Below are 21,202 nucleotides of genomic sequence, written 5' to 3'. Positions count from 1 at the left end.
CTTATGCTTAAGTTAAGTGGCATCTGCCAGTGGCTATACGATGTGTGATGATAACATCGCTCTTAATACTAATGAAGTTTGTGCTTATGTACTCTTATGTTTTAAAAATGTCTAAGTTTTAATTTCAATAATGATAAATATTAACAGATACAGTTCACATAAACAAAAGCTATTTGATGTCCTCAATAATTTTTAGAGTGTAAATGATACTGATACTAAAAATATTTGAGACCACTGCCATAGATCAATCCTATGTACACAGCCGTGTAACCAACACCACAGTTTAGAACTGGACCTACACAGATCCATAATCATCTCCCTCAAGCTATTCCTTCATAATCACACCGCTCCCCTCTCCTCTGCTGTCCCTAACCCCTGGCAACCACTGTTATCTCTATAAACATTACAAACTGCCAGAGTTCATGATAAAATAATTCATTTCTATGGATCTTCCAGTCATTAACCCTATTTATTTGCTTGACTTCAGAGCTCAATGGTCAATACACTTTAAAATTTGGTCATCTGAACACCATTTCACTACCTTCAGATCTGAGCCATAAATTAATGTATCACTTGGGTACTTCAAAAGTTATGGCTACTACGGAAATGGCAAATTTTAGTCTGAAAACACACAGTTTTTTTGTTTTTAATGATACAAGACACTTACAGATACATATTCAGGAATAGAAAGCTGATCTTCAGGAAAACTTTTTAGCTTCATATATTGCTCTTCTGTCAACTCAAAGTCACGCAGGTTTCGACGAATATCTCCAGCTTTCTCTCTTAGTTGAAGATTTGTCTCTTCTAGTTGTTTCTGTCTCAGTAAAATAGTTTCCATTTCTTGTTTCATTAGTTCTTGATATTTTCTACAATATCAGAGAATGTATGGTAAGGTTAAAAAAAATCATGGAGACATAATTTCTCAAAGTTCCTATTTTACAATAACATCAAATTAAATGAGCAACTTAACAATATTTTTGGTTCCAGCTAAATGCTTACTTAGCCAGTTAAACACGAAATGACAAAGTTATACCAAGTGTGCAGCCAAAAAAATTATTAAATAGAAAATGTTAATAACTTTTAAAATTCAAATTATAAAATTATACATTTCCTCTGCTTAAGGTGTAAATCTGATATATCTGCTTTGGACTCTACTCACTGAAGTAATTTTCATTGTCTTTATCCAGGTAATTTAAGATGGTAACACTGAAACACCATAATGTCAGTACAGACAATGAGGTAATGAAAACAGTAATCGGCACCTTTCTCAAGGAGTATATGTAGTAGACAAGGTTAGTTGCCTACTGGAAAATTTTGAGCTGTAAGGGACCATATGAATCCCCCCTCCCCCCATGACTGTATCCCATCAACACACAAACACACTGTTATTTGTCCTATCTTAAAACAAATGAACAAAAAAGCCCCCACAATTTTTGACCCCATTTCACTGCCCATTTTGTTCTCAAAAGTTTTCTATATGCACTCTCTCCATCGCCTTTCCTCTTAAACAAAGGCTAATCAGGTTTTCACGCTTCCACCAAAATCTCCAGGTAACTGAAAAATCCAGATTGTTGATAACCAATTCTCATTTCTTTTTATCTCTGTCAATAGCACTTGAGATATCTGCCCTCTCCTTCCTTCATCTGCTTTCCTAGATACTATATATTATTTTCCTCTTCATTTTTCTCCTGTTTTATCGGCGACACTTTCCCACTCTTTTTGTCTTGTTTATCTTAATGTAGGGATTACTTGGTCCTCTCCTCTTGTCTATGTTCACTCCCTTGGGGAATTCATCCAGTCTCGTGAATTAAATACTGTCTGTATCCTAATGGCTCCCAGATTTATCTCTTTAGATCAGACTTCTCATATATATCCGCTGCAGTCCATGGGGTCGCTAGGAGTCGGACACGACTCAGCGACTTCACTTTCACTTTACACTTTTATGCACTAGAGAAGGAAATGGCAACCCATTCCAGTGTTCTTGCCTGGAGAATCCCAGGGATGGGGGAGCCTGGTGGGCTGCCATCTATGGGGTTGCACAGAGTTAGACACAACTAAGTGACTTAGCAATAGCAACATGTTCCAAATTAAACTCCTGCTCTTCACTCACAAACCTATTCCTTTATGGTTTCATCATCTTAACTGACAGCAACTCCATCCTTTGATTTATTCAGGCCAAGGATTGGTACAATCCTTGATTCTTTCTCTCCTAAACCCCACTCTAAATCTATCAGGACATCCTACCGGCTTTACCTTTAAAGTATATTCAGAATCCAACCTCTTTTTACCACTATCAAGAGGATTACAGCAATAGTCTCCTACATTTAGTCTCCCCAATTCATTTAATTTGATCAATGTCTAAAGAACTAAAATAGAAGCCCTATTACCCAATGCAGTGGTTTTCAAAATGTTACCCACAAGCCAGTAGCAGTGTTCACATCGTCTGGGAAGTTGGAAGAAATGCAAATTCTCAGGGCCCACCCCAAGCCAGAATCCCTGAGTGTGCCCAGCAGTCTTCTCCCACAAGCTCTCCAGGTGGCTCTGATGCATGGTCAAGTTTGAGAACCACACTCACCTAATGTGATAGTGGCTGATAACTGGTCAGATAAATTTTTAGTATATCAGTTAAATAGTAAAATCTCATAAACAGAAAAGATGCCTCCTTTTACATTTACCTCTAATTAAAATACAGAAATAAACATTCATCTGAAACATTTTTCCCCCCAGGGTCTAGGTTTTTTATCATGTGGAGATGTGCCTTGTTTTTCTGTAAATCATTTCTCATGATTTCCAAGTTCAGTTTCTTTACAATGGCAGGAGACCTTTTAAAAAGACACTTGAGAAGAAATCTGAGCATATTTTTTACAGATTTGATTTCTGCCCCAAACTCTAAACATCTCTTGCTTACACTTATTTGACAATCTTTTAGTCGCTCACTTTTATTGAATCATTCCAAAGAAATCATTATAATTTGCAAAGAAATATATATGCCTTTGTATTCACTTTAAAATATAATTTTAATTAAGTTATAGAAGTATAGTAAGCACAATTGGCATAGGTATGTATATTTGAGAAAAATACAAGGAATTTTGGATAAGCGCACAACTGAGCTGGAGAAAGTAGGCAGACAAACAGAAGGTACTTCAGCCCAAAAGAATCCAAAGGGCCACAGAATATATCAATACTTTCTACAAAGCAAATGAAGAAAGGTTAAGACAGCTGGTTCAGTACAGTTCAGTCACTCAGTGGTGTCCAACTCTTTGTGATCCCATGGACTGCAGCATGCCAGGCTTCCCTGTCCATCACCAACTCTCGGAACTTGCTCAAACTATTGTCCATTGAGTCGGTAATGCCATCCAACCATCTCATCCTGTCATCCCCTTCTCCTCCTGCCTTCAATGTTTCCCAGCATCAGGGTCCTTTACAATGAGTCACTTCTTTGCATCAGGTGGCCAAAGTATTGCAGTTTCAGTTTCAGCATTAGTCCTTCCAATGAATATTCAGGGCTGATTTCCTTTAGGATGGACTGGTTGAATCTCCTTACAGTCCAAGGGACTCTCAAGAGTCTTCTCCAACACCACAGTTCAAAAGCATCAATTCTTCGGCACTCAGCTTTCTTTATAGTCCAACTCTCACATCTATACATGACTAGTGGTAAAACCATAGCTTTGGCTAGATGGACCTTTGTTGGCAAAGTAATGTCTCTGCTTTTTAATATGCTGTCTAGGTAGGTCACAGTTTTTCTTTCAAGGAGCAAGCATCTTTTAATTTCATGGTTGCAGTCACTGTCCACAGTGATTTTGGAGCCCAAGAAAATAGAGTCTCTCACTGTTTCCATTGTTTCCCCATCTGCCAATGAAATGATGGGACCAGATGCCATGATCTTACTGTTCTGAATCTTGAGTATTAAGCCAGCTTTTTCACTTTCTTCTTTCACTTTCATCAAGAGGATCTTCAGTTCCTCTTTCTGCCGTAAGGGTAGTGTCATCTGCGTATTTGAGGTTATTAACATTTCTCCCGGCAATCTTGATTCCTGCTCGTGCTTCACCCAGCCCAGCATTTCTCATGACGTATTCTGCATATAAGTTAAATAAGCAGGGTGACAATATACAGCCTTGACGTACTCCTTTCCCTATTTGGAAACAGTCCGTTGTTTCATGTCCAGTTCTAACTGTTGCTTCCTGACCTGCTTACAGATTTCTCAAGAGGCAGGTCAGGTGATCTGGTATTCCCATCTCTTTCAGAATCTTCCAGTTTCTTGTGATCCACACAGTCAAAGGCTTTGGCATAGCCAATCAAGCAGAAGTAAATGTTTTTTCTGGAACTCTCTTGTTTTTTCGATGATCCAGTGGATGTTGGCAATTTGATCTCTGGTTCCTCTGCCTTTTCTAAAACCAGCTTGAACATCTGGAATTTCACGGTTCACATACTGCTGAAGCCTGGCTTGGAGAATTTTGAGCATTACTTTGCTAGCATGTGATATGAGTTCAATTGTGTGGTAGTTTGAACATTCTTTGGCATTGCCCCTCTTTGGGACTGGAATGAAAACTGACATTTTCCAGTCTTGTGGCCACTGCTGTGTTTCCTAAATTTGCTAGCATATTGAGTGCAGCATTTCAATAGCATCATCTTTTAGGATTTGAAATAGTTCAATTGGAATTCCATCACCTCCACTAGCTTTGTTTGTAGTGATGCTTCCTAAGGCCCACTTGACTTTGTATTCCAGGATGTCTGGCTCTAGGTGAGTGATCACACCATCATGGTTATCTGGGTCATGAAGATATTTTTGTATAGTTCTATTTATTCTTGACACCTCTTCTTAATATCATCTGCTTCTGTTAGGTCCATAACATTTCTGTCCTTTATTGAGCTCATCTTTGCATGAAGTGTTCCCTTGGTATCTCTAATTTTCTTGAAGAGACCTCTAGTCTTTCCTATTCTGTTGTTTTCCTCTATTTCTTTGCATTGATCACTGAGGAACACTTTTTTCTCTCTCCTTGCTATTCTTTGGAACTCTCCATTCAAATGGGTATATCTTTCCTTTTCCCCTCTGCCTTCAATTTCCCTTCTAGAGTCCAAAATGTAGTACTTGAGTACAATCTCAAAAATGACAGAATGATCTCATTTGTTTCAAGGGAAACCATTCAATATCACAGTAATCCAAGTCTATGCCCCAACCAGTAATGCCAAAGAAGCTGAATGGTTCTTTGAACACCTACAAGACTTTATAGAACTAACACCCAAAAAAAGATGTCCTTTTTCATTATAGGGGACTGGAATGCAAAAGTAGTAAGTCAAGAGATACCTGGAGTTAACAGGCAAGTTTGGCCTTGGAGTACAAAATGAAGCAGGGCAAAGGCTAACAGAGTTTTGCCAAGAGAATGCACTGGTCATAGCAAACACCCTCTTCCAACAACACAAGCGAAGACTCTACACATGGACATCACCAGATGGTCAACACCAAAATCAGACTGATTATATTCTTTGCAGCCAAAGATGGAGAAGCTCTGTACAGTCAGCAAAAACAAGACCAGGAGTTGACTGTGGCTCAGATCATGAACTCCTTATTGCCAAATTCAGACTTAAATTGAAGAAAGTAGACAAAACCACTAGACCATTCAGGTATGATCTAAATCAAATCCCTTATGATTATACAGTAGAAGTGACAAATAGATTCAAAGGAATAGATCTGATAGACAGAGTTCCTGAAGAACTATGGACAGCGGTTTGTGACATTGTACAGGAGGCAGTGATCGTGACCATCCCTAAGAAGAGGAAATGCAAAAAGGCAAAAGGGTTATCTGAGGAGGTCTTACAAACAGCTGAGAGAAAGACAGAAAGTGAAGTGGTGATAAGTTTAGAGTGCTTCCATTTTCATGGACCATGAAGTGACCATGTATGGGTCACTTATATCTGCAATATTTATTCAATGAATATCAAGTTTTGGCTTTCTGTATTTTTGTGTATTATATCAAGTAGTTTTTTCCTAGTCTGGATGTAAAAATGATTACTGTCTTTAAGATTTCTCTATTTTAGCTTATAATCACATGCATGAATAGGTAATGACATTATTTTTAACTGCTAAATAGGTATTGTTGCTTTTTAAAACTTTTACCTGGCATCCTTTTGTTGGAAAGTCAATTGGTTGTCTAATCTCAGGGCTAGTAGCTGCTTCTGGTGAAGTGCATCATTAAGTTTCTCCTCCAATTCTTCAATCTTAAGAGAAAAGGGTAAATGACAAGGTCAATTTGCAAATTTAATAAAACCTTCTGTTTGTTCATACAAATGGTTGTTAAACTATGCTTTGACTGTGAAGCCTCATGAATCGTTTTTCACCAGGCTGTCATTGGGATTATTTTTCCCTTAATCTAATCTCACTGAAAAACTCTTTGACAACTGGGGTTTATATGCTGGTGCCTTGCCCAGGTAATTTTTTCCTGGCCAGACTCTGCATATATTGTAGATCCACATACCTGACTGCTACATGTCTTCAATTGACTACCACATGGGTGATGCTACAAATGTCCAAAATGAACCTAGTCACCCACCTCACCTAATCTTATATTCTTTGCATCTCCTTGGTCTCCAAAGCAAAAAAATCTCAGTCACATTTGATACATCTCTCCCATTGCTTATTCTGATCAGAAATCACTGTTTTTTTTTTTATTGTTGAGTTTATTCCATAAAAAGGTGTCACAACTACACCATCCTCTTTAACATCCACTGACAAGTCTTCAGTTAGATCCCTGTCATATCTTACCTAGATTATGACAATGCTTTCCTACTCTTTCCCTGCCTTCAGTTTTGCGAATCTTCAAAACTATCTTCCTTTTTATCTTTTAAAAATGCTATCAAAAATGTTATTTCCCCAGTGTTAAATCCTTCAGAGGATCCTCACTGTCTTCAGAATAAATCCCAAAGTTCATGGCATTCTACACTACTCTTTTTTTCTTTTTAAAGTTATTTATTATTTATTTAATTCTGGCTGTGCTGGGTGGTCGTTGCTGCCTGTGGGCTGTCTCTAGTTGTGGACAGCAGGGCCTACTCTTCGTTGTGGTGCATGGGCTTCTGGCTGTGGTGGCTGCTCTTGTTGTGGAGCACAGGCTCCAGGACATTAAGGTCTTCAGTAGTTGGGCTCAGTAGTGCTGACTCTTGGGGCTTACTTGCTCCATGGTATGTGGAATCCTGGATCAGGGACCGAACCCATATCTCCTTCATTGGCAGGTGGACTCTTATCCACTGTACCACTAGGGAAGTCCCTCTACACTCCTTCTTGATCTGGCCTTTGCCAACCATGCCTGTTGTCATTAGCTTAAAAGAAAATTCTATTCTAGCCAAAATAAATGCTTACCATTCCTCAAATATGTTATGCTCTCTCTTATGTCTCGATACATCTGAGCTGACTCTTAGTCCATTTTAAAAATTCTTTACTCTCTCCCTTTCAACCCAGGCAATTCTTGTTTATCTTTAAAATATGCAGATTAACATAAGTCAATCCCTAATAAAACTTTCATATGGTTTTTGTCCCACACTAAATGGCACCCCACTCAAGTACTCTTGCCTGGAGTATCCCATGGGCGGAGGAGCCTGGTAGGCTGCAGTCCATGGGGTAACGAAGAGTTGGACACTTACTGAGCGACTTCACTTTCACTTTTCACTTTCATGCATTGGAGAAGGAAATGGCAACCCACTCCAGTGTTCTTGCCAGGAGAATCCCAGGGATGGGGGAGCCTGGTGGGCTGCCGTCCATTGGGTCACACAGAGTCGGACATGACTAAAGCGACTTAGTAGTAGTAGTATTCCAATAACAATATTTGTTCAGGTTATGAATCCTATCCATAATGCCCAGTCCAATAGTTATTTCTACATATTTATCTTACATTATAGCATAATTTGGCAGAGTTGACCACTCCATCCTCTTTCACCTTATGTGATACTCCTCTTGGTCTTCTTCCTTAACTCACAGGACCCTCTTAAGCTTCTCAGGTTCGTATGATGGATTTTTTCCCTCTATCCTATTTCTAATGTTTGACTACCCCTTGACTTGGTTTGGGGTCCTCTACTCTCCCCAGGTAATGTCATCCAATAACAAAGCTTTATGTGGTACTTACATGCCTACAACACAGGAGACCTGGGTTCGATCCCTATGTCAGGAAGATCTCCTGGAGAAGGGAATGGCACCCCACTCCAGTATTCTTGCCTAGAGAATCCTATGGACAGAGGAGCCTGGAAGCTCCAGTCCAAGGGGCTGCAAAGAGTCACTGAGCGACTAACACTTTCACATGCTGATGTATACTAAACACACACACACACACACACATATACACACACGAAGCTGCAGTCCAAGGGATAGCAAAGAGTCACTGAGAAACTAACACTTTCACATGCTGATGTATACTACATGTATATTACATACACATACACACACACACACACACACACACACACACACACCCCTACCTACCCCCAGTCATGGACTTTCCTCTAAAGTCAAAGTGACAATTTCATCTGGGAGTCTAATTGGCATTTAAAGTTTAATGTGTTCAAAACAGAACTTATATTTTACCTCCTACATCAGTTTTCTTCCAGCCTTCTATTTCTCAATAAATGGCTCCAGGAGATGAAGCCAAAAACTTGGGAGTCTTACACAAGGCAATTATCTAGTACTGTCTTCCTCTTCTACCTTACCTGCTTTTAGTCTATTGCTTCAGTGACATTTTGAAAGCAGAAATCAGGACATATAAGTCCAATTGCCTAAACTCTTCAAATGGCTTCTCTAACACACAACTGAAAGCAGGGTTAATATATCAAATTGACAGGCCAAATCCTGCCCATGTCCTGTTCCTATATAGCCCACAAGCTAGGAACAGGTTTTACATTTATAAAGTTGTTAAAAGCCAAAAAAAAAAAAGAAGGAAGAATATGCAATAGACCATATGCAAGCTGGAAAGCCTAAAATATTTACTGTCTTGCCCAGGCCTTTACAGAGAAAGTTTGCTGACTTCCTATCTAAAGCAGAAAATTCCCACTGCTAAGCAATGCTGTATCACATGACCCTGAAGACAGCTTATTTGTTGTATGACGATGTCTCTCACTTAAATGTGATCTCCATAAAAAAAGGACTCTTGTCATATTCATTGCTGTATTCCTGGTCACATGTCTCAATAAATGCCTTAAATCAACAAATGATGACCACATTCCTCATAATTACCATTCTGCAAATCAAGAAGACTGCTACCACAAGGAGTGAAACTTCTGCTTTTTTCAGGGTGGGAACTTTAACAATTTCAACTGACTTCTAGATTTAAGTCCCTCGACTCAGAGACAGTCAAGCTAGGGAGACACCCTCCAGCACTTCCCAAGCAATGAGGAACCCAGGGACCATTAATGAGAGATAAACAAAAAGAGATTTTAGCGTTTAAAAACTGACAGGCTAGAAGTGTGAGGAGGAGAGGAATAAGGAAGTGGAGTAAGCAAGGAGAGTTAGGAAGCAATAAGTGTGCATAATAGTGCACCGAACAGTCCTCTAAGATCAGCAAGCCTGGCCTGAGCAACTCCCCTTCCAGGGCTCTCAGTCAGCAAGCAGCTGAGTGGGGAATGAGAATCAGTGCTTGTGAAATATCCTGTGAATAATCTGCTTGGGTTTTTAGAGACGGAGAAATCAAAGCAGCATGAGTCCTAGTAATAAACTATACCATTAGTTTTGAAAAGTATTAAAAAGCAGAGAAGGCAATGGCACCCCACTCCAGTACTCTTGCCTGGAAAATCCCATGGACAGAGGAGCCTGGTAGGCTGCAGTCCATGGGGTCTCGAGGAGTCAGACATGACTGAGCGACTTCACTTTCACTTTTCACTTTCATGCACTGGAGAAGGAAATGGCAACCCACTCCAGTGTGCTTGCCTGGAGAATCCCAGGGATGGCGGAGCCTGGTGGGCTGCTGTCTATGGGGTCGCACAGTCAGACACGACTGAAGTGACTTAGCTTAGCAGCAGCAGCAAAAAGCAGAGACAGCACTTTGCTGACAAAGGTCCATCTAGTCAAAGCTATGGTCTCTCCAGTAGTCATGTACGGATGTGAGAGTTGGACCATAAAGAAGGCTGAGCGCCTAAGAATTGATGCTTTTGAACTTGGTGTCAGAGAAGACTCTTGAGAGTGCCTTGGACAGCAAGGAGATCAAACCAGTCATTCTTAAAGAAAATCAACCCTGAATATTCATTGCATGGATGGATGTTGAAGCTCCAATACTTTGGCTACCTGATGCGAAAAGCCGACTCACTGGAAAAGACCTTGATGCTGGGAAAGATTGAGAGCAGGAGGAGAAGCGGATGACAGCGGATGAGATGGTTGGATGGCATCACCGATTCAATGGACGTGGGTTTGAGCAAACTCTGGAAGATAGTGAAAGACAGGGAAGCCTGGCGTGCTGCAGTCCATGGGGTCATGAAGAGTTAGACACGACTGGGCAACTGAACAACAACATACCACCAGTAATAAGCTGTAATAAACATAAGCACTGTATTGTTCCCATATTGGTGTGGAGAGATGTTAGATTATACAGATTCACTTATTTCTGAACTAAGAAAGACCTTGAAGAGAGGAAAAAACTGTTACTCGCCTCTCTTTCTCACGTAACTCTGATTTTTATTAGCAGCAACAACATGTCCAATTAAAAATATACACTTCCCAGCTCCCCTCTCCTGGCACCTAGGTGTAGTCATGCTATATAGTCCTAGTCAATCAAGATCACCAGCTTGAGCTCTAGGAAAGCTCTTTAAAGAACAAATTCATTTGGCATATGCTGCATTTTTCCATCACCCTTCTCCTTGTGTCTGCCTAGAGCATGGACACAACAGTGGCGGCAGATCAGCCATCTGTGATTTTGAGGTGAAAAACATATGCTCTTTTTACAGCCACCGAGAAGGTTAAAAGGAGCCTGGGTTTCTAATGATATCAATGGTAAATACCAGGTCTAAATTGCCTATTTTCAGAATTCTGTTATACCAGAGACACAAAATACTTATCCTGCTTAAGCTATGGTTTCCACACTTTTGTGACTGGCAACCAATGTTTTTCAAGATTCTCATACTAATAACTGAACACTGGACAGTGGGTTCAATCTTTTTCCATAGAAGAAATACATATAATATTCAAGATACTCGATCATTCAGGACTACTTGAAAGTTTCTGATGACGGGAGCCTCAATAACTTAAAATCAGGCCATTTAAATGTTAATAGCAACAAGTTAAATTCAGCAGAAATGTACCCTCCCTGTGATTTCCAACCATTTTCACTACAGTCCATGCAGGAAAATTCATTTTTTTCAATGCTGAATGTGACATTTTCACCTTCATATATGGGATGTTCAATGCATAGGTAAGCTCCGGAGAATAAATGAGTGGCTAAGAATACTGTTCCTTCATCAATCCCAGACTCACGTATCTTCACACTTTTCATCTCTGAAGCTAGAATGCATCTTACAAACTACAGCACATAACAGTTTAATTTGGCAGTGTTTAACCTTAGTAGTACACGTTAAGAGTTTGTTTTATAATCCAGGTGCCCTGGATTTGACAAATTAAAAACTAATTCTTCTACCTTATAATACTTCTTCTCATGTATTCATGTTAAATCGCTTCAGTTGTGTCTGACTCTTTGCAGCCCTATGGACTATAACCCTACAGGCTCCCCTGTCCATGAGGATTCTCACTTCTTTCCATATTTGACAGCAAATATATTGGCAGAAAGTGAAGAAGACCTAAAAAGCCTCTTGATGAAAGTGAAAGTGGAGAGTGAAAAAGTTGGCTTAAAGCTCAACATTCAGAAAACTAAGATCATGGCATCTGGTCCCATCACTTCATGGGAAATAGATGGGGAAACAGTGGAAACAGTGGCAGACTTTAGTTTTTGGGGCTCCAAATCACTGCAGATGTTGACTGCAGCCATGAAATTAAATGACGCTTACTCCTTGGAAGGAAAAGTTATGACCAACCTAGATAACATACTCAAAAGCAGAGACATTACTTTGCCAACAAAGGTCCGTCTAGTCAAGGCTATGGTTTTTCCAGTGATCATGTATGGATGTGAGAATTGGACTGTGAAGAAAGCTGAGTGCTGAAGAATTGATGCTTTTCAACTGTGGTGTGGGAGAGAAGACTCTTTAGAGTCCCTTGGACTGCAAGGAGACCCAACCAGTCCATCCTAAAGGAGATCAGTCCTGGGTGTTCATTGGAAGAACTGATGCTGAAGCTGAAACTCCAATACTTTGGCCACCTCATGTGAAGAGTTGATTTATTGGAAAAGACCCTGACGCTGGGAGGGATTGGGGGCAGGAGGAGAAGGGGATGACAGAGGATGAGACGGCTGGATGGCATCACCGACTCGATGGACATGAGTCTGAGTGAACTCCAGGAGTTGGTGATGGACAGGGAGGCCTGGCGTGCTGCGATTCATGGGGTCACAAATAGTCGGACACGACTGAGTGACTGAACTGAACTGAACTGAACTGAAGGGGTCTCCAAGCAGGACAACTCTAGTGCTTGTATACAAACAAACACAGGAAAGTAGAGTAGGCAGCTACCCTGGAGAGGAATTTGGAAATACACTTAAATGAAGTAGACATATACCCTGCAGCCAGAAATTCCACTCCTGAGTATGTGTGTCAATGTGCTCAGTCACTCAGTCATGGCTGACTCTTTGCAATCCTATGGACCGTAGCCTGCCAGGCTCCTCTGTCCATGGAATTTTCCAGGCAAGAATACTGGAGTGGGTTGCCATTTCCTTCTCCAATATATATCAAAGAATTGCTCAAATCAGGTCTGGAAGAGAAATGTCTAAAGAAGGCCACACCACATGTGGTGGCAAGGGTTTGGAGGCAACCTGCGGGCCTATCACTGTGGGAGGGGGTGAACAGATGGGTAGACACCAGAATTGTGTGGCTGCTGGAAGCAAAGGACCACATGTACATGTAGTAACATGAAGGATTTTAAAAACAGCACTGAGTTGAAAGGAAAAACTATAAAAGAAATAAAATCTAAAACAAAACATGCAGTTTAGATTTATTTAAAGGAAAAAATAAGAAAAATACTAATTTTCAAGATAAATGTTTATAATAACTACAACTGGAGTACAACCTTTAAGAATTATGAGATGTCCCCCTGGTAGTCCAGTGGTTAAGAATCCACCTGCCAATGCAGGGTACACAGGTTCGATCCCTGGTCCAGAAAGATCCCACATGCTATGGGACAAGTAAGCCTGCGCGCCACAACCAAAGCCCATGCTGTGTAACTACTGAAACCTGCACCCCCTAGAGCCCATGCTCTGCAACAAGAGAAGCCACCACGACGAGAAGCCCACGCGCTGCAGCTAGAGAGCAGGCCCCATTAGCCACTACCAGAGAAACCATGCGAGCAGTTTAAAGATTCAGCAGAGCTGAATTTACGTATTTATTAATTTAAATTAATTGATTTATTGATTTTATTTATAAATCAATAAATAATTTGAAGAATAAAAATTGTGATACACTATGTTGTACACTTGAAACATATAATACTATAAATCAACTATACCTCAATAAAAACATTTTTTTAAAGAATAAATGTTAAAAGATAAAGGCAAACATAAAGAGGAGGAGGAGGAAGGGAAATGAATTACAGTAATAAAAGAATAAACATACAAAATAAGTTATCTTGCAAGGATCAATGATGACTATGTATCATAAATTCAGGAACATGACTAATTTACTCTTCTACATTTTCAGTCCAACCAGAAAACCACCACAATAGAAACTTATATAAAGCACCATGGGATACAACAACATAATAATAATAATAATATAGTGTTGAGCAAGTATAACTACCCCTATTACTTATTGTACAAGGGTCAGACATGACTAAGCACACACTCCATCACAGCCATCTAAGAGTTTATGTGCATTGATTAATCTTCCTAACAATTCCATGAAGTACAAAACATTATTATTATTTTACAGGAAATCAGGGAACAAAAAAATTAAGGAATCTGTCCAAGGTAACTGTAAGGGCTGGGATTTTAAACTGTGTATCTAGGACTGTAGCTCTAATTTGTTATACTTGGAAGCGTCTCAAGAATAAACCAGTATTCCAGTAATGTAAATCCCACGCCCAAGGTAAGAGAAACCCAAGTAGGATGGTAGGTGTTGCAAGAGGGCATCAGAGGGCAGACACACTGAAACCATACTCACAGAAAATTAGTCAATCTAATCATACTAGGACCACAGCCTTGTCTAACTCAATGAAACTAAGCCATGCCCGTGGGGCAACCCAGGATGGGCAGGTCATGGTGGAGAGATCTGACGGAATGTGGTCCACTGGAGAAGGGAATGGTAAACCACTTCAGTATTGCCTTGAGAACCCCATGAACAGTATGAAAAGGCAAAATGATAGGATACTGAAAGAGGAACTCCCCAGGTCAGTGGGTGCCCAATATGCTACTGGAGATCAGTGGAGAAATAACTCCAGAAAGAATGAAGGGATGGAGCCAAAGCAAAAACAATACCCAGCTGTGGATGTGACTGGTGACAGAAGCAAGGTCTGATGCTGTAAAGAGCAATATTGCATAGGAACCTGGAATGTCAGGCCCGTGAATCAAGGCAAATTGGAAGTGGTCAGATGGCAAGAGTGAATGTCGACATTCTAGGAATCAGTGAACTAAAATGGACTGGAATGGGTGAATTTAACTCAGATGACCATTATATCTACTACTGCGGGCAGGAATCCCTCAGGAGAAACGGAGTAGCCATAATGGTCAACAAAAGAGTCCAAAATGCAGTACTTGGATGCAATCTCAAAAACGACAGAATGATCTCTGTTCCTTTCCAAGGCAAACCATTCAATATCACAGTAATCCAAGTCTATGCCCCAACCAGTAACGCTGAAGAAGCCGAAGTTGAACAGTTCTATAAAGACGTACAAGACCTTTTAGAACTAACACCCAAAAAAGATGTCCTTTTCATTATAGGGGACTGGAATGCAAAAGTAGGAAGTCAAGAAACACCTGGAGTAACAGGCAAATTTGGCCTTGGAATACGGAATGAAGCAGGGCAAAGACTAATAGAGTTTTGCCAAGAAAATGCACTGGTCATAACAAACACCCTCTTCCAACAACACAAGAGAAGACTCTACACAAGGACATCACCAGATGGTCAACACCAAAATCAGACTGATTATATTCTTTGCAGCCAAATATGGAGAAGCTCTGTACAGTCAGCAAAAACAAGACCAGGAGCTGACTGTGGCTCAGATCATGAACTCCTTATTGCCAAATCCAGACTGAAATTGAAGAAAGTGGGGAAAACCACTAGACCATTCAGGTATGACCTAAATCAAATCCCTTATGATTATACAGTGGAAGTGAGAAATAGATTTAAGGGCCTAGATCTGATAGAGTGCCTGATGAACTATGGAATGAGGTTCGTGACATTGTACAGGAGACAGGGATCAAGACCATTCCCATGGAAAAGAAATGCAAAAAAGCAAAATGGCTCTCTGGGGAGGCCTTACAAATAGCTGTGAAAAGAAGAGAAGCAAAAAGCAAAGGATAAAAGGAAAGACATAAGCATCTGAACGTAGAGTTCCAGAGAATAGCAAGAAGAGATAAGAAAGCCTTCTTCAGGGATCAATGCAAAGAAATAGAGGAAAACAATAGGATGGGAAAGACTAGAGATCTCTTCAAGAAAATCAGAGATACCAAGGGAACATTTCATGTAAAGATGGGCTCGATAAAGGACAGAAATGGTACGGACCTAACAAAAGCGGAAGATATTAAGAAGAAATGGCAAGAATACACAGAAGAACTGTACAAAAAAGATCTTCACGACCCAGATAATCACAATGGTGTGATCACTGACCTAGAGCCAGACATCCTGGAATGTGAAGTCAAGTGGGCCTTAGAAAGCATCACTACGAACAAAGCTAGTGGAGGTGATGGAATTCCAGTTGAGCTATTTCAAATCCTGAAAGATGATGCTGTGAAAGTGCTGCACTCGATATGCCAGTAAATTTGGAAAACTCAGCAGTGGCCACAGGACTGGAAAAGGTCAGTTTTCATTCCAATCCCAAAGAAAGGCAATGCCAAAGAATGCTCAAACTACCGCACAATTGCACTCATCTCACATGCTAGTAAAGTAATGCTCAAATTTCTCCAAGCCAGGCTTCAGCAATATGTGAATTGTGAACTTCCTGATGTTCAAGCTGGTTTTAGAAAAAGCAGAGGAACCAGAGATCAAATTGCCAACATCTGCTGGATCATGGAAAAAGCAAGGGAGTTCCAGAAAAACATCTATTTCTGCTTTATTGGCTATGCCAAAGCCTTTGACTGTGTGGATCACAATAAACTGTGGAAAATTCTGAAAGAGATGGGAATACCAGACCACCTGACCTGCCTCTTGAGAAATCTGTATGCAGGTCAGGAAGCAACAGTTAGAACTGGACATGGAACAACAGACTGGTTCCAAATAGGAAAAGGAGTACGTCAAGGCTGTATATTGTCACCCTGCTTATATAACTTATATGCAGAGTACATCATGAGAAACGCTGGGCTGGAAGAAACACAAGCTGGAATCAATATTGCTGGGAGAAATATCAATAACCTCAGATATGCAGATGACACCACCCTTATGGCAGAAAGTGAAGAGGAACTCAAAAGCCTCTTGATGAAAGTGAAAGTGGAGAGTGAAAAAGTTGGCTTAAAGCTCAACATTCAGAAAACGAAGATCATGGCATCCTGCCCCATCACTTCATGGGAAATAGATGGGGAAACAGTGGAAACAGTGGCAGACTTTATTTTTTGGGGCTCCAAAATCACTGCAGATGGTCACTGCAGCCATGAAATTAAAAGATGCTTACTCCTTGGAAGGAAAGTCATGACCAACCTAGATAGCATATTCAAAAGCAGAGACATTACTTTGCCAACAAAGGTTCGTCTAGTCAAGGCTGTGGTTTTTCCTGTGGTCATGTATGGATGCGAGAGTTGGACTGTGAAGAAAGCTGAGCGTGGAAGAATTGATGCTTTTGAACTGTGGTGTTGAAGAAGACTCTTGAGAGTCTCTTGGACTGCAAAGAGATCCAACCAGTCCATTCTGAAGGAGATTAGCCCTGGGATTTCTTTGGAAGGAATGATGCTAAAGCTGAAACTCCAGTACTTTGGCCACCTCATGGGAAGAGATGACTCACTGGAAAAGACTCTGATGCTGGGAGGGATTGGGGGCAGGAGGAGAAGGGGATGACAGAGGATGAGATGGCTGGATGGCATCACTGACTCGATGGATGTGAGTCTGAGTGAACTCCGGGAGTTGGTGATGGACAGGGAAGCCTGGCATGCTGCGATTCACGGGGTTGCAAAGAGTCAGACACGACTGAGCGACTGAACTGAACTGAATGTAAACATTACACTTTAAAAAGAGAAACCATTGACAACTGAGCACAAGGCAAGTTGAAAAGGAGCAATTTAAAAAGTAGCCAAACAAAATGTAATTTTGAATGTGGTATACAGTTGGCATTTAATAGAATACTTAGGGCTTGCTTCCCTGGTAGTCCAGTAGTTAAGAATCCTTTTTGTAAAGCAAAGGACAGCAGTTTGATCCCTGGTCTATGAAGATCCCACATGCAATCGGGCAACTGAGCTCATGTGCCACAATTAGTGAGCCAGCCCCCTGGCCACACTACTGACGCCTACGCACCCCAGAGTCTGCGCTCTGCTACAAGAGAAGCCACTGCAGTGAGAAGTCCTCGCACCACAACTAGAGAGTGGCCCCCCACTAGTACACAGCAAGAGACACCCAGCACAACCAAAAAATAAATCAGTATTTTAAAAAACAGATTATTTATTGACTGCCTGGGTCAAAGAATGGAGACCTACCTTGGCGTTCTTCAGTGAGTCCAGTGAAGGAGATCTTAAGGGTAGAGATACACAAGCCAGTATCGCCATGGGAATCCATTTGAGGAGTAAAAATATGACTCAAGGAAAAGAAATGGGAAACCACTGGATACACTGAGAAAATATCAAGTGACCTAGTCTTTGTAGGTGACACCACAGAGAACCTAAAAGGAAGTCTTAGGAGACTCACTTGGATGGAATACAGGCTTTAGCCTTCCTGGTGTTAATCCCACCTGGCTCCACCACTTCTATGTGAATGGCTTTGGTAAGCTATTAACCAGTTGTGGTTCCATTTTTTCAAGAGCAAATGGGGTTCAGTTACTCATATAAGAAACAGCCGAACATATGCTAGGTGCCAGAGACAGTTCTAAGCATTGAAGCTAACAGGGACTACAAAGATGTCCCCTGTTCCTGTGCTCAGGAACCTTACACTCTATTAACAGAGACAAATACCCAACAAACAAGGCAAGTAATCCTATGAACGTGTATAAAAGGCACAGAAAACAAACAGGGTGAAAACAATGAGAATATTATTTTAGTCAATAACCACAACAATAACTAATACTTACTGTGTAGTTCACAAAATATCCATCTAACTTATTCTATTGGTTCATTTAATTTGATGGGGTCAGAGAAGATGCTCTAAAAGCACCTGTACCTCAAACAGTTGTATGGCTCAAATGAGATAACACATGAAAAGCTCACAGAACAGAGTCTGGCACAGAATAGGCACTCAGTAAACATTAACTATTAATGTTTTTTTAAAATGTACCTAAACGATTTCTTTACATCATCAAGACCTTGGGGTTTAGGACATTTCATTTTCCTAGAGACGTGTGGTCAAGAAATTTTTCTAGGAGCATGATCCCTATACAAGAACTACCAAGACTGACTTAACAGAGAAAAGATAAGACATAACTGAAACCAAATGGGAGGGGAGGAGATAGGTAGAGCTGGAAGTCAAGAGCAAAGATGGAGGGTTTACCATCTTCTGTATCTCTTCTCTGCAGAAAGAGAAGACTTTCTCAGAAGACAGAGTAGTAAGACTTAAGAAGTGTCTCCTATCTTTCTAAAATCACTGTAAATTTTTTTTATCACAAGTGACAACTTTACCAGGTCTTACATAAAATACTCTAACTATAAAAAAAACCACAAAAAGCAGAAAAACAAGGACTGAGGCATTCCTTCTTATTTGGCAGATAACTTATTAAAGCTATGGTAACTGAATTTGTTATACTTGGTACTATGACACAGGAACTATCAAATAGCAGGGTATAAAAGAAATCAAATCTCCATGGTAGAGGATTAAACAGATTCAATAATGTGATAATAATCTTGATTCTTCCTACCCAGCTAGTCATATCAGAGCTAATTCTCAGTGAAGCAGAAAAACAACTTGGCTAGAAAAAAAACACCAATAATTATTTTCTCAAAATGTTAAAAGTATCAAGTTCAGATTATACATTCATAAGTTTAATTCTTATTTATCTGCAGTTTGAAGACAACAAAGCACACAGATAACAAAAGTTACATATGATCTTACCTTTGTAAGATAATCAACCTTCAAATTATCGATCATCATATTTTTCTGTGATAGCTCTATTTTCAGTAACTGAATATTATGAAGCAGTTCTTTCCGTTCAATTAGCTGCCTGGTGATTTTGATTTTGCCATCCTGCTCTTCTGATGAGGAAATATCGTCTGTAGGAATTGTTGTTTCTAAACTAATATCTTCAGATTCCAGGGAGCTAGAGATGTTCATTTTTTTTGATGCCTTGCTAACTTTTCGAGACATTTTAAATTATTACGGGTCACTTTTCGTTTCCAATTCTATTTCAATTTCCTGTAGATTAAAAAAATATTGATTTAAATATATTCAAACATTCTTTGTGGAAAGCAGAAAGTTTATCAAAGATATACTAAGGATTCCCTAAGAAATTATTAGGCAAATGGGAGGACCCCCAAATCTAAGACAGATTGGTAAATTACTGCTCAAATCAAACATATTAAATCAAACTCATTAAATCCTATTATGAACCCACACTTTTGATAAGTAAAAACTCAGTTCCTAGGGGCAGGTCTCTTACTTGGGTGTAAATAAAGAGATAAACAATAAAGACTTAAATCGCTAGTATCCAAGAATGCTACTCATTAAAGTAACACATGTTATAAGATAAAGAAGTTACTTCTGAGCTGGTCAGGGAAAGGTTATACGGAGGGAGGATTTAGAATCTTGAAGGATTTGGAGAGGAGTAATAAAAAATGAAAAGCATGCAGGTATGAAAGTATAAAGGTGATGAAACTGTAAAACAACCTCAGGAGATAACGGTAGTCAGGCTGGGCCAAGCCTATGTGAAAGTGAGTAGTGACTCCTCACCTCCCCGCCACCCACACACAGAAATACACAGAAGGGTAGTCTTTTATGCATAATCAAGACTGTGGAAGTCCTTGAATATTTCAGTATGTTCTAAATTTATTCTACAGGTAATGCTGCATCACTGAAGTTTTTTGAAAACGGGAAGCTGAGATAAAACACATTTTTATAGACTTGCAGATAGCAAAATTAAACAAGATGGTAATAGAAAAATTCCTCAGTCTAAAACTCTACCCTTTCACACAAATTTCAGCAACTACCTTCTTTTAATTCTGCACAATATAATAAATTACTTATGGTACTGAAGATACTAGTTTTTGTTTTTTTTTTTTTTTAACTTAAGGATTAGGAAAAATGTGTATAGGAGAATCATGAGAACTCTGGATGGATCGGCTTCCCTCATTTTTAAAGGGACAGGGGTAGGTAAGGAAATGCGAATCAAAGACAGGTAACATCACCTGGATTACAAAGGGTGAGGGACTGGCACTGCCCACACGTGTTGCGTGAAGGATAAAACCCGTATTTGGCAGCATCAGAGGAGTCCTACACCAGTGCGAAAACGGAGTAGCCTCGAGCTACCTGGAAAGCTTCAATTACTCCACGTTGACGACTCGAGCAGTTGCCTCTAGAGGAGCTGAAGTGTCTCCAGAGGGCAGCTCGGGTTGCAGCCCCTCAAGAAGGAATCACAGGTGGGAGACGGTTAGCACCGGTAACCAAGACAACCATTTCCGCGCCGGGAGGACAGAGGAAACAGATTCCGGGCTGAAGCCCACGCTGCCGGAACTCAGCGCTCCAGGGTCCATCCAGGCGCTGGAAGCAATGAATGCTGGGAGCTGGAGTCCAGAGGTGGCCTCGCCCATTTCGTGGACGGAAATGGCTCTGGGCTCCGCCCATCTGCCCGCTTCGCCCAATCCTC

General features: G+C 40.4%; 1 protein-coding gene across 3 annotated transcripts in view; it reads right to left on the bottom strand.

Annotated features, from left to right (window-relative positions):
• PIBF1 (progesterone immunomodulatory binding factor 1) overlaps positions 1-21,114 on the bottom strand; it is a 233,690-nt gene extending 212,576 nt beyond the window's left edge. For 2 of the 3 annotated variants that reach the window (XM_002691887.6, XM_059892258.1), the window contains exons 1-4: positions 20,745-21,114; positions 19,456-19,755; positions 6,116-6,216; positions 668-866 (exon numbers count right to left, since the gene is read on the bottom strand). In XM_002691887.6, coding sequence (XP_002691933.2) covers positions 668-866; positions 6,116-6,216; positions 19,456-19,707 — 552 coding nt within the window. In that variant the 5' untranslated portion in view covers positions 19,708-19,755; positions 20,745-21,114. The remainder of the gene's footprint in view (positions 1-667; positions 867-6,115; positions 6,217-19,455; positions 19,756-20,744) is intronic. The other variant, XM_059892259.1, reaches the window with a different exon arrangement.
• Positions 21,115-21,202: the final 88 nt, after the last annotated feature.

The sequence above is a fragment of the Bos taurus genome, chromosome 12, assembly GCF_002263795.3.
Source record: "Bos taurus isolate L1 Dominette 01449 registration number 42190680 breed Hereford chromosome 12, ARS-UCD2.0, whole genome shotgun sequence".
Classification (NCBI taxonomy): Eukaryota; Metazoa; Chordata; class Mammalia; order Artiodactyla; family Bovidae; genus Bos; species Bos taurus.
This window is presented reverse-complemented; position numbering and strand designations above follow the sequence as displayed.